Source organism: Microtus oregoni, unplaced genomic scaffold, assembly GCF_018167655.1.
Source record: "Microtus oregoni isolate MIOR12 unplaced genomic scaffold, Mior012 000014F_ref0000157, whole genome shotgun sequence".
NCBI classification, from domain to species: domain Eukaryota; kingdom Metazoa; phylum Chordata; class Mammalia; order Rodentia; family Cricetidae; genus Microtus; species Microtus oregoni.
The window spans coordinates 9,392,322-9,414,808 of record NW_024543073.1 but is presented as its reverse complement, the minus strand read 5'-3'; the positions used below and the strand labels follow the sequence as shown (position 1 = coordinate 9,414,808).

The 22,487-nt window shown below is 40.2% G+C and overlaps 2 protein-coding genes across 5 annotated transcripts in view; both read right to left on the bottom strand.

Moving 5' to 3' along the window:
* Positions 1-22,487, bottom strand: part of Ipo11 (importin 11) — a 168,501-nt gene that overhangs the window by 32,044 nt on the left and 113,970 nt on the right. For all 4 annotated transcript variants that reach the window (XM_041663574.1, XM_041663576.1, XM_041663575.1 and 1 more), the window contains one exon: positions 3,886-3,981. In XM_041663574.1, the coding sequence (XP_041519508.1) occupies positions 3,886-3,981 (96 nt within the window). The remainder of the gene's footprint in view (positions 1-3,885; positions 3,982-22,487) is intronic.
* On the bottom strand, positions 19,452-21,925 carry Lrrc70 (leucine rich repeat containing 70). The gene is made up of 2 exons (XM_041663578.1): positions 21,822-21,925; positions 19,452-20,419 (listed from the first exon to the last, which is right to left on the bottom strand). The coding sequence occupies exon 2, from the start codon at positions 20,269-20,271 to the stop codon at positions 19,573-19,575; it is 699 nt and encodes a 232-aa protein (XP_041519512.1). The 5' UTR covers positions 20,272-20,419; positions 21,822-21,925; the 3' UTR covers positions 19,452-19,572.

Below are 22,487 nucleotides of genomic sequence, written 5' to 3'. Positions count from 1 at the left end.
TGGTAGATATTTTAGGTTTGCAGAAAAGCTATTTTTAGATGGGACCAGTTTTTGAATTATGAGCTGGATAAAGCAAATGTCCTCTCTACATGTGTTGGGACTTTGCCAACACAGCAAATATGCAGAAAAATGTTGAGTCAGAGAATTCATGCTCTATCTGCTTTTAAGTTAAAACTTGTGAAATTTTTCTGCCTTTAACCTGGATGGACAAGAACTAAAAACTACCAGGTCTCCTAAGTCTAGTTTCCCACTGTAGACCAGAGATGCATCAGGCTCTGTGATCAGATGAGTCAATTTCTTAAAAGAAATATTTTTAGAGTTCTGTTTACTGTTTCTGCAGAGGATTCTTTTTTTTTTTTTTTTTTTTTGGTTTTTCAAAACAGGGTTTCTCTGTGGTTTTGGAGCCTGTCCTGGAACTAGCTCTTGTAGATTGTAGACCAGGCTGGTCTCAAACTCCCAGAGATCCGCCTGCCTCTGCCTCCCGAGGGCTGGGATTAAAGGCGTGTGCCACCACCGCCCGGAGGCTTCTAATATGTATACTACTTACACAGGTGAAGAAAACAACTTTCTTCCTTTGTTCTAATTCACGCTCAAATGGCATTATAATTAAAATGCCAACGGAACCAGAAAGATTAGCTTCCTGTCAATGAACCGTTCAATTAAACATAAAGAAAAAGCTGGAAAGTAAGCAGGCCACTAAAATGATTCTTTGATGCTTTTCATTTGAACTTTTCTGGAAGTCTAAATGTGTCTTGTATCCTGTGTGAACAGATTACAGAGTAAAAAGACTCACCACAGACCACACTAAGAAGCCTAACTCACACAAGTGGGGTAACTTGTGTCTCTATTACATTCCTCTATGACAAATGCCACCCCGGGGAAAAAACAATCACCCAGTAATTCTGGGAAGGGAAACAGCAGTGAATGATGGATTCTGGCTCCCAGGAACACAAGCCCTCATGTCTGGGTTCTCTTTGTTTAGATTTCATTTTTTATTTTATTTTACTGTTTCATTTCTACTGTGGATTCCAGGGTTCAGCTCAGGTTGTCAAGTGTGCACAGCACATACTTTTAGCCGACTAAGTCATCTCACCAGCCATCAGTTTGTATTTCTATGACAGTTTCCTAATTAGGTCGTTTTCTTTCTAAACCAAAAGTTTTTTATTTTATGCTAAAATTGGTATAAGGAAGAATTTTCTTATCTTATTATATATTATTCCGTGTGTGTGTGCACGCACATAATACTTATGTAAATTGGAAAAGCACTTTCTTGTCTTATATATTATCTCTTGTTTTCATATATTTAAAGTATATTCATATAAAATAAACTGGACAAGAAATATCTGAACATATCCTGAGTACTTTACCATCACTTCCAAATTATGTTACACACTGTATATAAACATATGGTCCTGTTATATTAAAGTCTTATTGTAACAATTCCTGCTAACTTTAAAGGTAAATTCCCTTCATGCATGAGTGGTTACTTCTGTTTTGTAGTCACAAAAAGCTGGATATTCCTATTTCATAGTAATTCTTCAAAAGTTAAATAATATATCAGACATTTTTATGTTTAATAAGATCCAAATTTATCTCCTTACAGTGTTTTCAACAAAACATGACTCAAATGGAAATCTTTCTCATTGGCTATAAATGGCTTTGTAAAGAGCAAAGAAATCAGGTTCTCTGTATTAATATGTCAAGCAGCCTACAATCTCATGAAGTCTTGCTAAACACTATAGCTAAATATCTTTATTAATGTAATAGGAAGAAAAAGATATAATAAATATTACCCGCAGAACAACATAAATTATTTTAAAAATTCAAGCTAATATATGTATGAATAAGAGTATCAGTATTCTTGTTTGTTTGGTTAATTTTTGTTTTGTTTTTGCGAGACAGGATTTCTCTGTAGCTTTGTAGCCTATCCTGAAACCAGCTCTTGTAGACCAGGCTGGTCTCGAACTCACAGAGATCTGCCCCTGCCTCCCAAGTGCTGGGATTAAAGGCATGTGCCACCACTGCCCGGTGATTATCAGTATTCTTAAGACTTATTTATTTTCATTTTATATGTATGAGTTGGCCTGCAGGTACATATATGCACCACATGTATGCATGATGCCCACAGAAGTCAAAGGGTTTGTTAGATCCCCTGGAACTGGATTAAAGACAGTTGTGAACAGTTATGTGGATGCTAGAAACTGAGCCTAGGTCCTTTAGAGGAGCAAGAAGTGATCTTTAGCATTTGGAGTCATCTTTCCAGCCCCATCAGTATTCTTAAGAGCGGCGGGGCTGCGTCCCCAGCACCCCGGCCGCCTGCTAGCTTATGCCCTGAAATAATTACACGGACACTTTATTCTTTTAAACACTGCTTGGCCCATTAGCTCTAGCCCTTACTGGCTAATTCTGATATCCTGATCAACCCATCTCTAATAAACCGTGTAGCACCGGTCTTATCGGGAAAGATTCAGCATGTCTGGCCTGGCGGCTTGCTTCATCGCATGCGTCTGCCCGGGAGAGGGGAGCATGGCCTCTCCTCCAGAGAGCAGAGCTGTCGAGTCTGAGCTCACTTCCTCTTCCTCCCAGCATTCTGTTCTGTTTACTCCACCCACCTATGTTTTAACCTATGAGGGCCAAGCAGTTTCTTTATTTAATTAACCAATGACCTTCCTCCATCATGTTTGTTTGTTTATTTTTGTTTTTGAGACAGGGTCTCATTATGTAGACTAGGCTGGCCTGGACTCTGTAAACCAGGCTGATGCTGGGACTGAAGACAAGTGCTAGTAAGTCTGTCTATCCTTCAGTATTCTTTTTTTTTTTTTTTTTCGAGACAGGGTTTCTCCGTAGCTTTTGGTTCCTGTCCTGGAACTAGCTCTTGTAGACCAGGCTGGCCTCGAACTCACAGAGATCCGCCTGCCTCTGCCTCCCGAGTTCTGGGATTAAAGGCGTGCGCCACCACCGCCCGGCTCCTTCAGTATTCTTAACACAATTTTTGTCAAAACAAAACCATAATTTCTACCAGAAGAACATAATTTTAACTATTACCTTTTAGAGCTAGACAATCAAAGGTATGATTTTAAGATTTTTTAACAACAAAAATCAAAGCAACTCATCCCATTGTCCTCATTATTAGCTTGAAAGGGAACCTATTCAAAAAAAATCCTTAAAAAGAAATTTATGCTAAATCATATTTGGAATTTATTTATGTATTTATTTATATTACTTTAAATTTCTTCTCTGGCAATTTTATACATATATATATAAAGTATGTTGATCACATTTATGCCCTATTCCTCTCTCCACCCCCTTTCAATTCCCTTGGAACCCTTTCTTTTTTCATGTCTTTTCAGTGGAGTTGCTTGCATATGTGTGAGCAGCTACTAAATCATAGGTAACTTCCCAGTGACTACACACCTACAGAAAAATAATTCCCTCATTCTCAGCAGCCATTAACTCTTATGAGCTCAGTTTAAAAAAACAAATTATTACCAAGTCACAAAATGATGATTATTATATTGAAAGAGCTCAATTTGGACTATCACAATATAATAAATCAAATAAATTTTGTAAGCAAAAATATAATAAATAAAACACTTTGTGTAATCCTGTTGATATAGCTCAGTTCACAGCATACTCACCAACACATCCAACCCCAGTAACAAATAAAGCAGGTATGAGGGGGGACACAATTATAGTACTTGGGAAGTGAAAGATAGGAAAAAGAGAAGTTCAATGTCACTTTTGACTATACAAATTCATGGTCAATTGGGGACGCATCACACTATGTCTAAAAAAATTAAATAAAAGCTGTATAAAAGACAAAATTATACTTTTGATATTATGAATTAAAACTCATCAGCCCCAAATCTAAGACGATCCACCTACTCTTTGTATGTTCTTGTTTCAGGGTCTTCTGTCATGACATCATGAAGGGCCTCCACAGAGATATTTATAATTGCACAGAATTTATCTTGGATAACACTAGAATAAAAGAAAAACAAAACAGATTAATCAGGGAATTTTAATAGCATATTTAAAAGATTTCAAATACTCTTGAACACATAAGTTTAGTACTGAAACAAAAAAAGCTCTCAAAATGTCTTTAAGATAATATTTTTCCAACTGCATATATCAGCAGTTTTTCTTTTGCAACATCATCATCTTTAAATATTAATGGGTGACAGCATCAGGTGAGATAAATGAAGGCTGAGGAGAGGAGTCAGTGTTAAGAGAGCTTGCCATGTCAGCATGAGGACCTGAATGTGAGTCCTCAACGTCCACATAAAAGGGAGATGCAGCCGTGTTTGTCTGTAGCCCTAGCTTTAAGGGTTGAGATAGAAGAAGCCCTGGGGTTAAAAGCTTGTCTCATAGGAATAAAGCTGAGAATGACAGAGAGATACAATTTTATATACATTCATTCGTTCTCTCTCTCTCTCTCTCTCTCTCTCTCTGTCTCTCTCTCTCCTCTATCCTCTCTCATACACACACCGATTTTACTTTTTTTTCAATAGTCTTGTGTTAATTTTATAACTAAGGGCCCAAAAGTGCTGGCAAAAATGTCTTTCTGAATTGCAAGGGGAAAAAAAAAAACAAAACATGTAGTGTCTGTTTGGGTTAAGGCTTCACCCAGCCCCTGGCATCCATATACCCAAAGAGTCTGGGATGTTTGGGTGAAACATCCCAGCCCCTGGCACTCCTATACCCAAAGAGTCTAGAATGTTTGGGTTAAGGTTTCACCTCAGTCCCTGGCATCCATATATCCAAAGAGTCATCAGTCTTATCCCAGAATCCCCACAGCATGAACTATGACAGCATTGAAGTTTACACTGTTTAGATACTTTTACAGAATTTAGACTGTAAATATTTTTGTCCCCTAAATGGAAACAATCCTTTCTATATAGTAATTCTCTGCATGGTCATGAGAAAGCATAGAAAAACATTTAGCTCCCCTAGGAAAAGCCAGCCAAGGAAAACTTAAACATTCATAATTCAAAGTCCAATAATTCACTCTTTTTAAAAAAACAAAGATTTATTTTTATGTGTAGAGATATGCTTCTCTTGTATGTATGTCTGTATATCACTTGTGAACCTGGTGCCTGTGGAGGCTGGGAAAGGGTGTTGGATCCCCTGGAACTGCAGTTACAGCCAGTTGTGACCCATCATATGGTTGCTGAAAATTGAACCCAGGTACTCTGGAAGAGCTGTTAGTGCCTTAATTACTGAGCAACCAATCCAATCCAGCCCCACAACTCACTACCTTAAAACAAACTTATTTTCTTTAACTCAATGATCTTACAAGGGATTTTCCATGTGTAGTATTTATCTAGGTTTTTGTTTGTTGTTACTGCATAGTCACATAAAATTTCTGCGCCATCCTCAAGCCATCATCTCTATCATTAAAAGAAATAATTAAGACAGGGGATATGGTGCTAGTGAGACAGGTCCATGGTTAGAGGCACTTAGCAACATGATTGCAGACCTGAGTCTGTCCTCAGCACTCGTGCTGTACAACACACACACACAGAGAAAAACGTAATACAACTTTTAAAAAGATGATCAATATTTAGTGTATTAGTTACTTTTCTTTTATTGTGTGTCTTAAAAAGGGTTTCTCTATTGCTGTGAAAGGCACACCATGACCACAGACATTCTTATAAAGGAATACATTTAATTTGGGTGGTGGCATGCAGACAGACATGGTGCTGGAGAGGTAGCCGAGAGTTCTTACATCTTGAATCACAGGCAACAAGAAGTAGTCGGGCTTGCTGGGCGCAGCTTGAACACACCAGAGACCTCAAAGCCTACCTTCACAGTGCAACATACTTCCTCCAACAAGACTACACCCACTCCAACAAGGTCAAATATCCTGGTAGTGCCACTCCTCTTGGAGTCTTTCAAGCTACCACACTGAGATAAAAAACTATGACAGTGGCAACTTATAAAAGAAGCATTTTAATTGGGCTTAGGGTACCAGAGCACTATGGTACATAATGGTAGAAGAAAGGCACGGAGGCAGGAGCAGCTGTGAACACACACTAGAACTGCAACCAGGAGGCAGAGAGCTAACTGGGAATGGCACTGAGTCATCTGCAGTCTCACAGTCTTTACATCATACACCTCCTCCAGCAAGCCCACACCTCCTAATCCTTCCCAAACAGGTCTGCTAACTGGGGGCCAACCATTCAAATATATGAGCTATGGGTGCCATTCTCATGCAAACCACCACATGCTGTATCTTAGCCTTCTAACAGAATTTCCTGTCCTTTGAGATTCTGTGGAGAAAGATTATGCATGAAAAGAAAACAATGCCCAGCAAGGATATACTAAGTTTATGTAGGACATACTAAGGATATGCATGAAAATGAAATGACCAATGTCTAATACAAGTCACACATAACCCAAGCTGGTACCAAACTCGTTCAGTATAAAGGGAGAGACCTCAAACTTGTGATCTTCCTGTCTCCCCTACCTACACCATACCTGATTTTTGGGGTACAGAAAATCAAATCTAGGGTTTCACGCATGCTAGGTAAGTAGTCTACTAACTGAGTTCCATCACCAACCTTGGTTTCCTTAAAAGAGGAATATAAAGAAACTTAACAGAGATTAGTAATCATGGGATCAGGCTAAGATCTCACCATTGTTAATGCTTAAAATTGTTTAAAGCAGCCAGAGCCCTCCCCACTTCGCCCCCACTGCCCTCTTTTGGCGCGTGGCATCGCCCAGCGCAGCCTATCTGGGCGCTGGGTCCGAGTACCCGGGGCTCCCGGGCGGGCAGCAGTTCCTTTGTTTCTGTGGCCTGCCTGCACCAAGCGGGGTAGGCGCTTTGTCTGCGAGCTGCCCAACCAGCACGGAGGCCTGATCTTTCGGCGCCAGGAGACCCAGCATTGGGTTCCTTTGTTTCTGTGGCCTGCCTGCACCAAGCGGGGTAGGCGCTTTGTCTGCGAGCTGCCCAACCAGCACGGAGGCCTGATCTTTCGGCGCCAGGAGACCCAGCATTGGGGTGAGTTTCTGGCCCAGGGCGCCAGCCTGGGACGGGGAGCTCGGGGGTTTCTTGGCCCCCTGTCCTGCTTGGGCTCTCTGCAGGGCCTCTACTCCCCGGGTGCTGCCTCTTTCTTCCTGGCCCACCCAGCTTCCGTCCAGAGCCCTCCCCACTTCGCCCCCACTGCCCTCTTTTGGCGCATGGCATCGCCCAGCCCAGCCTATCTGGGCGCTGGGTACAAGTACTCGGGGCTCCCGGGGGGGCAGCAGTTCCTTTGTTTCTGTGGCCTGCCTGCACCAAGCGGGGTAGGCGCTTTGTCTGCGAGCTGCCCAACCAGCTCGGAGGCCTGATCTTTCGGCGCCAGGAGACCCAGCATTGGGGTGAGTTTCTGGCCCACGGGGCCAGCCTGGGACGGGGAGCTCGGGGGTTTCTTGGCCCCCTGTCCTGCTTGGGCTCTCTGCTGCCTCTTTCTTCCTGGCCCACCCAGCTTCCGTCCAGAGCACTCCCCACTTCGCCCCCACTGCCCTCTTTTGGCGCGTGGCATCGCCCAGCGCAGCCTATCTGGGCGCTGGGTCCGAGTACCCGGGGCTCCCGGGTGGGCAGCAGTTCCTTTGTTTCTGTGGCCTGCCTGCACCAAGCGGGGTAGGCGCTTTGTCTGCGAGCTGCCCAACCAGCACGGAGGCCTGATCTTTCGGCGCCAGGAGACCCAGCATTGGGGTGAGTTTCTGGCCCACGGCGCCAGCCTGGGACGGGGAGCTCGGGGGTTTCTTGGCCCCCTGTCCTGCTTGGGCTCTCTGCAGGGCCTCTACTCCCCGGGTGCTGCCTCTTTCTTCCTGGCCCACCCAGCTTCCGTCCAGAGCCCTCCCCACTTCGCCCCCACTGCCCTCTTTAGGCGCGTGGCATCGCCCAGCCCAGCCTATCTGGGCGCTGGGTCCGAGTATCCGGGGCTCCCGGGCGGGCAGCAGTTCCTTTGTTTCTGTGGCCTGCCTGCACCAAGCGGGGTAGGCGCTTTGTCTGCGAGCTGCCCAACCAGCACGGAGGCCTGATCTTTCGGCGCCAGGAGACCCAGCATTGGGAGAGCCAACATTGGGGAGAGACAGCGTTTGGTAGGCAAGGAGACCTAATCCGGTAAAAGAAGATCCATAGGGAGCATTTGGAAGAAGAGATGGGCCGACGTCAAGGCAAGAATTCGCCCAACAAGCTGAAAAGCAACATGAAGCTACCAGAAACAAGCGACCTCACAACGGGAGGACAAGAACCCCTTAATCAAGAGGAAGGAGAAAAGATTGACTTCATGAAAGTGATTGACACCCTTAAACAGCATGTAAAAAACGCCCTTATAGAAATGGATGAGAAATATAACAGAAAGTTTGAAGAATTGAATAAATCAGTGAATGATACCCTAGAAAACCAAGGAAAAACAATCAAACAGATAATGGAAACAGTTCAAGACTTGAAAACTGAAATAGAGGCAAAGAAGAAAACACAAACAGAGGGCCGTCTGGACATGGAAAATCTAGGTAAACGAATAGAGACTACAGAAACAAGCATAACCAGCAGAATACAAGAGATAGAAGAAAGACTCTCTGATTCTGAAGATACCATAGAGAAAATAAACACACTGATCAAAGAAAACAGCAAGTCCAACAAACTCTCATCACAAAACATTCAGGAAATATGGGACACAATAAAAAGACCAAACCTAAGAATAATAGGAGTAGAAGAAGGAGAAGAAGGGCAGCTCAATGGTCCAGAAAATCTATTTAATAAAATTATAGAAGAAAACTTTCCCAACCTAAGGAAAGATTTTCCTATGAAGGTGCAAGAAGCATACAGAACACCGAATAGGCTGGATCAAAAAAAAACATCCCCTCGCCATATAATTATCAAAACACAAAGCATACAGAATAAGGAAAGAATATTAAGAGCTGCAAAGGAAAAAGGCCAAATTACTTATAAAGGTAAACCTATCAGACTTACACCTGACTTCTCCATGGAAACCATGAAAGCCAGAAGGTCCTGGATAGATGTACTGCAGAAACTGAGAGACCATGGCTGCAAGCCCAGATTACTATACCCAGCCAAGCTTTCATTCACTATAAATGGAGAAAATAAAATTTTCCAGGATAAAAACAAATTTGAACAATACGCAGCCACAAATCCAGCCTTACAGAAAGTAATTGAAGGAAAATCACTAACCAAGGAGTCCAACAATGACCACAATAACTCAGACATCTAGAGACCCTTCACCAACACAAAACAAAGAAGGGAAACACACAAACTCTACGACTAAAAAAAAATGACCGGAGTTAACAACCACTGGTCATTAATATCACTTAATGTCAATGGACTCAACTCACCTATAAAAAGGCACAGGCTAAGAGATTGGATAAGAAAACAGGATCCAACATTCTGCTGTTTACAAGAAACACACCTCAACCACAAAGACAGGCACCTACTCAGAGTAAAGGGCTGGGAAAAGGCCTATCAAGCAAATGGACCTAAGAAACAGGCAGGTGTGGCCATACTAATCTCTAACAAAGTTGACTTCAAACTTAAATCAATCAGAAGAGATGGAGAGGGGCATTTTATACTCATAACAGGAACAGTTCAGCAGGATGAAGTCTCAATCCTGAACATCTATGCCCCTAATATAAAAGCACCCACGTACATAAAAGAAACATTGCTAAAATTCAAGGCAGCCATCAAACCGCACACACTAATAGTAGGAGACTTCAACACTCCTCTCTCACCAATGGACAGGTCAATCAGACAGGAACCTAACAGAGAAATAAGAGAATTAGTGGAGGTAATGAATCAAATGGACTTAACAACATCTATAGAACATTCCATCCAAATAGGAAAGAATATACCTTCTTCTCTGCAGCTCATGGAACCTTCTCGAAAATCGACCACATAGTCGGTAACAAAGCAAACATCCACAGTTACAAAAAAATATTAGTAACCACCTGTGTCTTATCAGATCACCATGGATTAAAGTTAGAATTCAACAATAATGCTACCCCCAGAAAGCATACAAAGTCATGGAAACTGAACAGTCAACTATTGAACCATAGCTGGATTAAGGAAGAAATAAAGAAAGAAATTAAAGTCTTCCTGGAATTCAATGAAAATAAAGAAACAACATACTCAAACTTATGGGACACTATGAAAGCAGTCCTAAGAGGAAAGTTCATAGCACTAAGTGCCCACTTAAAGAAAACAGAGAAAGCTCACATTGGAGACTTAACAGCCCACCTGAAAGCTCTAGAAAAAAAAGAAGTAGACTCACCTAGGAGGAGTAGAAGACTGGAAATAATCAAAATGAGGGCTGAAATCAACAAAATAGAAACACAGAAAACAATACAAAAAATCAATGAAACAAAAAGCTGGTTCCTGGAGAAAATCAACAAGATTGACAAACCACTATCCAAGCTAATCAAACGGCAGAGAGAGAATTTGCAAATTAATAAGATCAGAAATGAAAAGGGGGACATAACCACAGACACAGAGGAAATTCAGAGAATCATTAGATCTTACTACAAAAGCCTATATGCCACAAAATTGGAAAATGTAAAGGAAATGGATACTTTTTTAGATAAATATCATATACCAAAGTTAAATCAGGACCTGGTGAACAATCTAAATAGACCTGTTAGTCGCGAAGAATTAGAAGAGGTTATCAAAAACCTCCCTACCAAAAAAAGCCCAGGACCAGATGGTTTCAATGCGGAATTCTACCAGATCTTCCAAGAAGATCTAATACCTATACTCCTTAATGTATTCCACAAGATAGAAACAGAAGGGTCATTACCAAACTCCTTTTATGAAGCCACAATTACTCTGATACCAAAACCACTCAAAGACTCAACCAGGAAAGAGAACTACAGGCCAATCTCACTCATGAATATCGACGCAAAAATCCTCAACAAAATACTGGCAAATCGAATCCAAGAACACATCCGAAAAATTATCCATTATGATCAAGTAGGCTTCATTCCTGAGATGCAGGGCTGGTTCAACATACGAAAATCTATCAATGTAATCCAGCATATAAATAAACTGAAAGAAAAATCCATATGATCATTTCATTAGATGCTGAAAAAGCATTTGACAAAATTCAACATCCATTTATGTTAAAAGTCTTGGAGAGATTAGGGATACAAGGGTCATACCTAAATATAATAAAAGCTATATACAGCAAGCCGACAGCTAACATCAAATTAAACGGAGAGAAACTCAAAGCCATCCCACTTAACTCAGGAACACGACAAGGCTGTCCACTCTCCCCATACCTCTTCAATATAGTGCTTGAAATTCTAGCAATAGCAATAAGACAACATAATGGAATCAAGGGGATTCGAATTGGAAAGGAAGAAGTTAAACTTTCGTTATTTGCAGATGATATGATAGTGTACATAAGCGACCCCAAAAACTCCACCAAAGAACTCCTACAGCTGATAAACAGCTTTAGTAATGTGGCAGGATACAAGATCAACTCCAAAAAATCAGTCGCCCTCTTATACACAAAGGATATGGAAGCAGAGAGGGAAATCAGAGAAGCTTCACCATTCACAATAGCCAAAAACAGCATAAAATATCTTGGGGTACATCTAACCAAGGAAGTGAAAGATCTATTTGACAAGAACTTTAAGGCATTGAAGAAAGAAATTGAAGAGGATACCAAAAAATGGATGGACCTCCCTTGCTCTTGGATTGGGAGGATCAACATAGTAAAAATGGCAATTCTACCAAAGGCTATTTATAGATTCAATGCAATCCCCATCAAGATCCCATCAAAATTCTTCACAGATCTGGAGAGGACAATAATCAACTTTATATGGAAAAACAAAAAACCCAGGATAGCCAAAACAATCCTATACAATAAAGGATCTTCTGGAGGCATTACCATCCCTGACTTCAAACTCTATTACAGAGCTACAGTAATGAAAACAGTGTGGTACTGGCATAAAAACAGAGAAGTCGACCAATGGAATCGTATAGAAGACCCGGATTTTATCCCACAAACCTATGAACACCTGATTTTCGATAAAGGAGCTAAAAGTATAAAATGGAAGAAAGAAAGCATCTTCAACAAATGGTGCTGGCACAACTGGATGTCATCTTGTAGAAGAATGAAAATAGACCCTTATCTATCACCGTGCACAAAACTCAAGTCCAAATGGATTAAAGACCTCAATATCAGCCCGAACACACTGAACCTGATAGAAGAGAAAGTGGGAAGTACCCTACAGGAGCTGGGCACAGGAGATCGCTTCCTATGTATAACCCCAGAAGCACAGACATTAAGGGCAACATTGAATAAATGGGACCTACTTAAACTAAGAAGCTTCTGTAAAGCAAAGGACATAGTCAATAAGACACAAAGGCAACCTACTGATTGGGAGAAGATCTTCACCAACCCCACAACAGACAAAGGTCTGATCTCCAAAATATATAAAGAACTCAAGAAACTAGACTTTAAAATGCTAATTAACCCAATTAAAAAATGGGGCACTGAACTGAACAGAGAATTCTCAGCAGAGGAAGTTCAAATGGCCAAAAGACACTTAAAGTCGTGCTCAACTTCCTTAGCAATCAGGGAAATGCAAATCAAAACAACTTTGAGATATCATCTTACACCTGTCAGAATGGCTAAAGTCAAAAACACCAAGGATAACCTTTGCTGGAGAGGCTGTGGAGGAACGGGTACCCTCATCCATTGCTGGTGGGAATGCCATCTTGTGCAACCACTGTGGAAGTCAGTGTTTCGGTTTCTCAGGAAATTCGGGATCAACTTACCCCTGGACCCAGCAATACCACTCCTGGGAATATACCCAAGAGATGCTCTATCATATGACAAAAGCATTTGTTCAACTATGTTCATAGCAGTATTATTTGTAATAGCCAGAACCTGGAAACAACCTAGATGCCCATCAATGGAAGAATGGATGAAGAAAGTATGGAATATATACACGCTAGAGTACTACGCTGCGGTAAAAAAACAATGACTTCTCGAATTTTGCAGGCAAATGGATGGAAATAGAAAACACTATCCTGAGTGAGGTGTCCCAGACCCAAAAAGATGAACATGGGATGTACTCGCTCATAATTGGTTTCTAGCCATAAATTAGGGCCACGGAGTCTACAATAGGTGAACCTAAAGAAGCAAAGTAAGAAGGTGAACCCAAGGAAAAACATATAGTTACCCTCTTGGCTAAGGGAAGTAGACCCAATTGCCGGGGAGAAAATTAGGATCTTGGGGGTGGGGTGGGATGGGGGTAAGGGGAGATGGGGAGAGAAAAGGTAGAAGGGAAGGAGGGGGGATTTGGGGAATCAGGAGAATTGGGATAAAGGAAAGGTGGATAGGGGAGCACGGAACCACAATTCTTAGTTAAGGGAACCACTTTAGGGTGAGCAAGAGATTTGACCCTAGAGGGGCTCCCAAGTGCCCAACATGAGGTTCCCAGTTAGTTCCTTGGGTAGCTGAGGATTGGGAACCTGAAATGACCCTATCCGAGAGCAATACTGACGAATATCTTGCATATCATCATAGAACCTTCATCTGGTGATGGATGGAGACAGAGACAGAGACCCACACTGGAGCACTGGACTGAGCTCCCAAGGTCCCAATGAGGAGCAGAAGGAGGGAGAACATGAGCAAAGAAGTCGGGACCACGAGGCGTGCACCCACCCACTGAGACAGTGGAGCTGATCTACGGGGAGCTCACCAAGGCCAGCTGGACTGTGACCGAAAAAGCATGGGATAAAACCGGACTCTCTGAACATGGCGAACAATGAGGGCTGATGAGACGCCAAGGACAATGGCACGGGGTTTTGATCCTACTTAATGTGCTGGCTTTGTGGAAGACTAGCCAGTTTGGATGTTCACCTTCCTAGATATGGACGGAGAGGGGAGGACCTAGGACTTACCACAGGGCAGGGAACCTGGACTGCTCTGTGGACTGGAGAGGGAGGGGGAGAGGAGTGGGGGGAGGGGTAGAAGGGTGGGAGGAGGGGGAGGGAAATGGGAGGCTGGGAGGAGGTGGAAACTTGTTTTTTGTTTATGTTTTTTTTCTTCTTTTCTTAATAAAAAAAATTATTAAAAAAATTGTTTAAAGCAAAACTATATCATAAGTAATTACAAGGCAATCAAAAGATATACCCTAGAACAAATTTAAAAAGTCAATTGTCAGTGCTAGAGAATGGTTTAGCACTGAAAAGCCCTGACTGCTCTTCCAGAAGCCATCCACAGGGTGGCTCACAGCAGTCTATGTAACTCCAGTTAGAGCGGAACCAACAGGCACAGGATATAGTGGTACACAGACAAAACACCCATACACATAAGATAATAAAAAGGCATCTGTAGTAATATTATTAAAGTTGTATGAAAAGGTACTTGTATTCAGGAACAAAGCCCGAAGAAGTCCCATATGTCATACAGTTCAGACAAAATGAGGATAATGTGCTCTAGAAAAGTGTTACACACACACACACACACACACACACACACAGGCACACACACACTTAGACTGGGTCTCATTATGTATGTAGCTCTTGCTGTTCTGGAACTCACTACGTAGACCACCTGCCTCTTCCTCCCCAGTGCTGCAATTAACACCAGGTCCAGTTAGTGTTCCATAACTAAAAGGCAACTCTGACTATTAATGATGAGGGCACTGATAACAACAATTGGTAAGTAGCTACCTGCCAATAAAACACACGATAGCAGCAAAGTTCACAAAACAAAATTACACAAATGAGGCTTGATGGCAAAAAAAAAAAAAGACACAGTTGGTGAGATGGATTGGTAAATATGACCAAGATACATTGAAATACATTGCACCAAATTCTCAAAAAGAAAAAAGAAAAAAATTAAGCAAAAACTAGTAATCCTGATATTTAAAAAAAATTGCAAGAAACAGATAAAATCATAATTTGAAATAAGAGGAAAAACTATTTCTCTAAGGTATTCTTTTTAAAGCCTTTATGTGTATGAGTGTTTTGTCTGTGTCTATGTAGGTGTACCAGGGGCATACCTGGTACCCTCAGAAATCAGAAGAGAATGTTGGCTCCCCTGAAACTTGTATTATAAATGTCTGTGAGCCATCATTTAGGTGCTAGAACCACACTCAGGTCCCTCTACAAGAGGAGCAAGTGCTCTTGATCACCGAGCATCTTTCTAGCCTGTATTTTTAAATTATTTAAAAATATTTATATGGCAGACACGCAGAGTGGAGAAAGCCTTTGATTCCAGCACTTTGGAAGCAGAGGCAACACATCTGTGTGTGCCAATTAGCTTGGTCTACATATGGTTGGTTCCAGGGGAGGCAGGGCAACAGAATAAGACTTTAAAAAGATTAAGTCTTTAAAAAGAAAAGAAACTATGCAATTAACTTACAACTTTATACAAACAAAAATTTGACTACTTCTTACATGTATATTCTAGCCAAAAAGGCTACCTATTACCTATGTCTACTGCAAGCAGGCTCCCTGGCAGGATTCCTCCTCCCCACTCCCAGCATGGTATCTTAACTTCATCCACATCCTCTCCCATTTGCTCTTGGCAACCTCACAGGCATCTCAGACTCGAGACATCTACACTATGGGATGCCTCTCATAGAGGTTCCTTGATCTTCACCCTGGTCTCTCCTCCATCTTATGTGGCATTCTCTATTTCCTGGTCACCTGGTGCTAAAGTGACCAGGTATCTTCTGTCTGGTATCACAGACATCCTCACTTGTAGCAAAATGTCTCTATTATTACACTGCGAGAAAAGTTCTAGTGCTTTCCAATTATTCCAAAAGGCTCTGAAATTCTACAAACCAGCTATGTTACACAACTTCATAATTTATGCTGTAAATAAATGGCAGCCTAGTTACCAGAGAAAAAGACTTCCATGAAATGGCCCTGGACCTTTAACCACTGATTATACATTCAATGGAAAACTGTGTTCAGTTTTAAAAATGTCCTCCTGAAATGTAATTATTGTAAATTGGAGCCTGTCCATTCCTGAGTACTCTAATCAAGAACATTTAATAAATGGTAGAGGCTAGAACTTACAAATAACGGTCAGGAAATACAGATACATTAAAAAGGGACAAAGTAAGCTTTATTTAAAAAGTTACTCAAAACAAAGAACAAAGAAACTGTTGTAAAAACTTATTACACATATTACTTCAATTATCTCCTATTTTTAAAACTAAAATGCCAAGAGATCAAAAAGTAAGTTGAGTAATAATTTTAAAGGGAGAACCTGCTGACAAAGCACAAAATGAATGCAACGTCAAACCTTACAGCTTCATTTGTAGACTGCTAAATCACAATATAAGCTACGTAAAATATATATATCATACCACTGAAGTCTTTTAAGATCAAAGTAAAAGCCCCATCATACAGATTTTTCTAAACTGCAAACATACAATTCTATTTCTGTCAAATGTCTTTAAGACAGGGTTCCAGTTTGGGGGACATGAAGAAACTCTTACTATTTACTACACATACTGTGGCACTATTTATTTTTCCTTCCATTAAATGTACTATTAGCTATGAAATGAAAACAATGGGAATACTAGGGATCTGGAGGACTTAACAAAAAGAGCAAGCATTAATAAAAATGCTCCAGTTCCCCCCCCCCAAAAAAAACCTTCATTTCAGTCACAAAGAATGTAAGAAAATAAAGAGTTTTGTTTGTTTTTTACTATAATCATCCCCCACCCTGAAATCACAAGTTAGGCAAAAAGAACCTAACAGTGAGAACTCAGGAGTGAGTGCAGAAGAAATTACTATTATCATCTTTTATAGGTGAATGTGTGTCTTACATGCAGAGGACGAAGGACAGCCCGAGTCATCCATCCTGACCATCCACCTTGTTTGAGACAGAATCTCTTTGGTTATTTTCCACTACTTGTACCAGGCTAGCAACCCTAGAAACCTGCAGGGTTTACTGTGTCTATGCTTCCCATCTTCCACAAGAGCTCAGGGATTACACACACTGATGCTTTTGCAAGGTCTAAGGATTCAAACCCAGGCCCTTATGCTTGCAGAGCAAGCACTTTCACCCCGAGCCACCTCCCGGCTATGTTACCACTTTCTGATGCATCTTCAACTCCTCAAATATCTTCATGCAGTGGTTCTCAACACATGGTTTCCCAACCAGCAGTTATCAGCAAACTTGTTAAAACTGATAACTAGACAGGCATGTTGGCACACATCTTTAATCTCAACACTTTGCCAGCCTGGTCTACACAGTAAGACCCTGTCTCAAAAAAAAACTTGAAAACTAACAAGCTTGTTCCACACCCACTCAATCTGAGAGAGAGTGGTAGAAACAGGGCAGGGATAGCAGACACCTAGACGGGTCTGAGATTGAGAACCCATAGTAAGGCATTGCACAATAATACTTCTTATAAGTATCCCCATGTTATAAAAGAAGTTAAAATTATTACTTGGTTAAACATCCAGAATGCTTTAGAATACTACCACACGGCTAATATTCATTTTTAATGAATTAATTTAAAAAAATATAAAACTTGGGTCAAGAGGAAGGACACACATATTTTTTTTTTAATATTATACAGAGTGGTACAAAACTACAAATGTTGTATGATAGGGCCTCTCTTGAGTATATTCCCAAGAGTGGTATTGCTGGGTCCAGGGGTAGGTTGATCCCAAATTTCCTGAGAAACCGCCACACTGCTTTCCAGAGTGGTTGCACAAATTTGCATTCCCACCAGCAATGGATGAGTGTACCCCTTTCTCCACAACCTCTCCAGCAAAGGCTATCATTGGTGTTTTTTATTTTAGCCATTCTGACAGGTGGCAATGGGTTTTTGATCCTACTGCACGTACTGGCTTTGTGGGAGCCTAGGCAGTTTGGATGCTCACCTTACTAGACCTGGATGGAGGTGGGTGGTCCTTGGACTTCCCACAGGGCAGGGAACCCTGATTGCTCTTTGGGCTGACGAGGGAGGGGGACTTAATTGGGGGAGGGGGAAGTAAATGGGAGGCGGTGGCGGGGAAGGGACAGAAATCTTTAATAAATAAATAAATTATTAAAAAAACTACAAATGTGTACTAATATAGAAAAGCACTGCATTACTTGATTTATTAATAAATGTCTATATTAAAGAGTCTAAAAGCTAAAGTTCTAATCTTCCTTGCTTACCTGTTTTGCAAAATTATGGCCTAAGTGCTTGTAATTTTGGTAGCAAAGGTTTACTTTGAATGTGTTATATGGTAAACTGAAATGGATTTACTAGACAAACCTTATCCTGAACATCTACTTGCCAGGTATTTAAACATGGACATCAAATATAGATGAATCTCAAATTGTATCAATTCAAAACTGATTCATGTTGACCCACTCACCTCCCAGACCGTGGCACAGAATTGCCTATGGCAAAGCAGAACATTTTTTCTTATTTCTCCTTTACCTGCCACACCTCAATCAATCACAAAAGCAGGTCCTTTGACTTCCAGAATAGTTCCTGATCCATCCTACCCACTACATTGGCACAGGCCTCCAGCATGTCCACCTGGGTTAATGGTTCTACTTCTTACCCAGTTAATTCTGTTCCCTCCATAAAGAATCAACTTTTTCCACAATAGGTCTAATCCCATAGTGTCTCTCCACCACTTAAATTCCTCAAGGGCTCCTGGTGGCCTTCAGAATAAAGCATGAAATTATAATAGCTTTAATCCATCAATTTCTCTCTTCTAATGCAAATCTCTTACTACCTAAGCAACTCTAAGTATACTGAATTTTGGTCATGGAAAACAGTATTCTTTCTTGCTCTACTTGGTAACCTCTCTGACCGCTTTCTTCACTGGGTTAATCTCGATGTTTTATGATAAAAGAATTTTTGTTGTTGGCGTTGTTCAGTTTTGGTTTTGACACATGACCCTTACAATGCATCCCTGGCCAGCCTAGAATTCACAGAAAGCTGCCTGCTTCTGCTGCTTGGGCATCGAGACGTGTTTGCTACTACGCCCAGAATGATAGTTGTAGCGTCTCTTTTATTTTTCATAAAGTCACCACATACACACAAAAGTGCTATTGAGGACAGCACTTAGCATACTGCATAGCAATCATGCGTCTTCTTCTAGATTCAAGTTTTACTAAGAATAGGAATCATATCTAATTTTTCATAATTATACTTCTAGTGTCTAGGCAGCAACAAAGCATAAAATTAAAAACTTCAGCTCAAGTTAAAAAGACTTACAACATGTCATAAGACATGAGAATTCTGGAAAATTACTTGAGCTCTCTCTTCCTATTTTTCCTCTTGTATAATTTAAATAAGACAGTACAATCTTATAAGACTTAAGAAATAAACATTATTTGTGACATATGATGCATTTAACATGATGCTCAGTACCCAGAAAGTTGGCTGCTTATCCTGTTACAATATCAAAGAAAATATTTGCAGAATAAATACACTTTATTCAAATCACCAATAAGCATTTTAATAATTCTAACATCACATAATTTATTATGTTTCCAAGTAATGTATATAAATCTATAGGAAGGGTTGAACTTTATGTCCACATGGCACTACAGAGCTTTTTACAGTCAATATTTAGTTGAGTTATAAAGCAGAATGTTCAAAGAGAATGACCTGTGCCTCGTTATCAGGAACAATTTGTTTAAGTTCAATCTGCTGCAAACCAGGACTTTCCAAAGAATTTGGGGAGGTATTACAAATTGAGATAGGTACATTATACCTTGCTGATTGATAAAAGCTGTAATACTCAAGTCTATTTTCCACTGAGTTTTCTAGAGCCTTTAACTTTTGTTTAAACTGAATAACTTTGTAGATCAAAAAAAAGATTAAAACACAAGCTAAGATGAAAAAAGCTAGCAAAATGTCAAATGCCTCATTCAACTTCTCAACTTCTTGGGTACAAATTAGAGATATCTTTCCTGACACAGAAGAGGCATCAGTTGGTAGAGCACTGGTTTTTTCCAAGTTCAAGTTAACAGGAGTAAGCTGTATTTGTACAGGTAAAACTGTGGTCGTCTCTAATGCATTACCAAATGTATTCTCTTGAAAAAACCTAGTGGCAGATGAAGCACGAATCCGCTCCCAGACGGTAATGCTCTCGGTCACAGTGTTTTCCAAATGATTTCCACTTGCAGTTACTTTATGCCAGGCCATCATTAGTGCAGTGGTCTCGTGATGAATATGAAGAGATTTTACAGCCCAAGCTCTGGATATATTTGTCGAAGGTAAAGTGCAATTTGTAATGTCAGTCCATTTAATATAACATAATGCTGTGCCCCACATAGATAGGGGATTCTGACAACAGATGTTTACAGCAATGGCTGAAGAGGCTAGCCAGTCTCGAAGACCCAAAAGTTTGCGTTCACAAAATTGGAATTTCCCTGAAGATGAATCAATGAAGATAATGGCTTAGGGGCCCTTGGATGTAATTCTGTAAGATTATTAAATGACAGATTAAGGATCTTCAAAGGTGCTCCCATATTTTAAATGTATCATTATCAATGTTTCAATTGTTTCTAACTCAAAATAATTTCCTTAACAAGCTAAATGCATCATGTCCAAATTTTCTAAATAGTTACCAATTAAGATTAAATGTTTAAGACTATTAATTTTACTAAATCAATCCCTACTAACAATATAATCCTTACCATGCTTTGGGGGGATACTTTACATGGATAACTCTTTTAAATGCAAAGAACTATCATTTTTCAAAAGGTCAGCAAGATAAGACAGTCTCAGAAGATTTGTAAGTACATTTAATGGTACTTTTGTTAAATTATTACTTTCTAGATACAAATAATCAAGGAATACAAGATACTAAAACTCTGAGATCGCCATTCTTAATTTTTGTTGTTCAAAGAATCAAGAATCTGGGGCCTCTGCACCACTGCTAAGCACAGAGAAGCAAGACCTCTATAGGCGTAGACACTGAGACAAACCAGATCATTCAGCAAGCTTCTTCAAACAAAAACACACAGTTAGACTATAAATATAATTCAAGGAGGATCTGACAGTCCCTTAAATATTTCAGGCTCTAAGCATTTTATAAAACTGTTTAGAGACAGAACATATAAATGACCTAACAAAGCCTTTTAGATATTCATGCACAATATTAGAGTTATCCAAATACAATGTTGCAAAAGAATTAAGTGCTATAAGTTCACCTTCACTTATATGAGACATTATTCCCAATAAGATTCAGAAAAACTGTACTTTCAGTAAAGTTCTAAGGAGTATGAAAGGCCTGTGCTTCTCTCTCTCTCTCTCAAGAAGAGCTGGTAAGGAAACACACACCCTAGTAATCCTTTATACAATAACAATACAAAAAAGCAGGTAACAACCAGAAAGAAATGTAGGCAAAGCAGAGAAAATGATATACATATGTAAGCAAACCTAGTATCTTTTTTCATATCAGAATTAACTCCAAAGACAAAACTTTAAATTATCAAGGTTTTAAAACAAAAGTATCAAAATACTCAAACTTCAGTAATCTATTTAAACTAGGGGTAGCTAAGAACACAGGTTAACTCAGACTAAGAGTGAAAGTATTCTACAAAGAACATTTGGAATAGAATGCAAGCACTGCAATGAAACCCACTCTTTAGCAAAGATAATTCAAACTCCATAAACTGAAAAATGCTTGCAATAATTAACTATTACAATCAGCTACAACAGATGATATGAAACAGAGGTTTGGAATACATGCCCCGTAATCTACATAAAACCTAACAGCAAAGACCAACTTTATGAAAATATGAGCACTGTATAAAAATCAAGCTATTATATTCCACAAAATTCATTTCAGCTACAAGTCTGTACTTAAATAATCTTACCAAGAAAAAGAAAATCATATCACCACTTGTCTTTCTTAAGCAAAAACTTTTGTTTTAACTTTGAAGAGCGCCGTTCTTTAGCTCAGTTTCTTTCTGGGCCACTGCTGACCTCCACTGCACCACCTCTTTTGAATTTTAAAGTCACAGCTTGCTCAGGAAACGCCACTCTTCACACTGGTTCCTCTACAGTCAGTGTGTAAAACGGGGTTGCCATGGATACAGGAAACTGAGAGACAGGAAGTAAGTTTATCTGTGCTTCAAAAGTATTGTTAAAAGGAAATCTTAGGAACCTATTTTTTTTTCCAGAATGCATTCAGTTTTCCTAATATATGCCTAAATAGCTCGTACAACTTGAAAGATATTTTTAAAGCCAGATACTTGAAAACTTGAGGTATTCAAAATATAAATAAGAAGTCTTTAGTTATCAACAACACGTCGTGTGTGTATGCATATGCATGCATACACTGCATTGTGTAGGAAGGCCAGAAATTGACATCAGTGCCCTCCTCTTTTATTCTCCAACCTACTTTTTAAGCCAGGTTCTCATACTGAACTCCTGAGATAAAGTCCACTTCTCAGAGATAGGAGAACAGGCCGTACCACCACACCTGGATTTTTAGGATGGATGTTTGGGGTCTGAACTCAGGGTCTCACACTTGCAAGGCA

Excerpts from the sequence above, each read along its gene's own strand:
- Lrrc70 (XM_041663578.1), bottom strand. The coding sequence starts at position 20,271 with ATGTGGGGCACAGCATTATGTTATATTAAATGGACTGACATTACAAAT.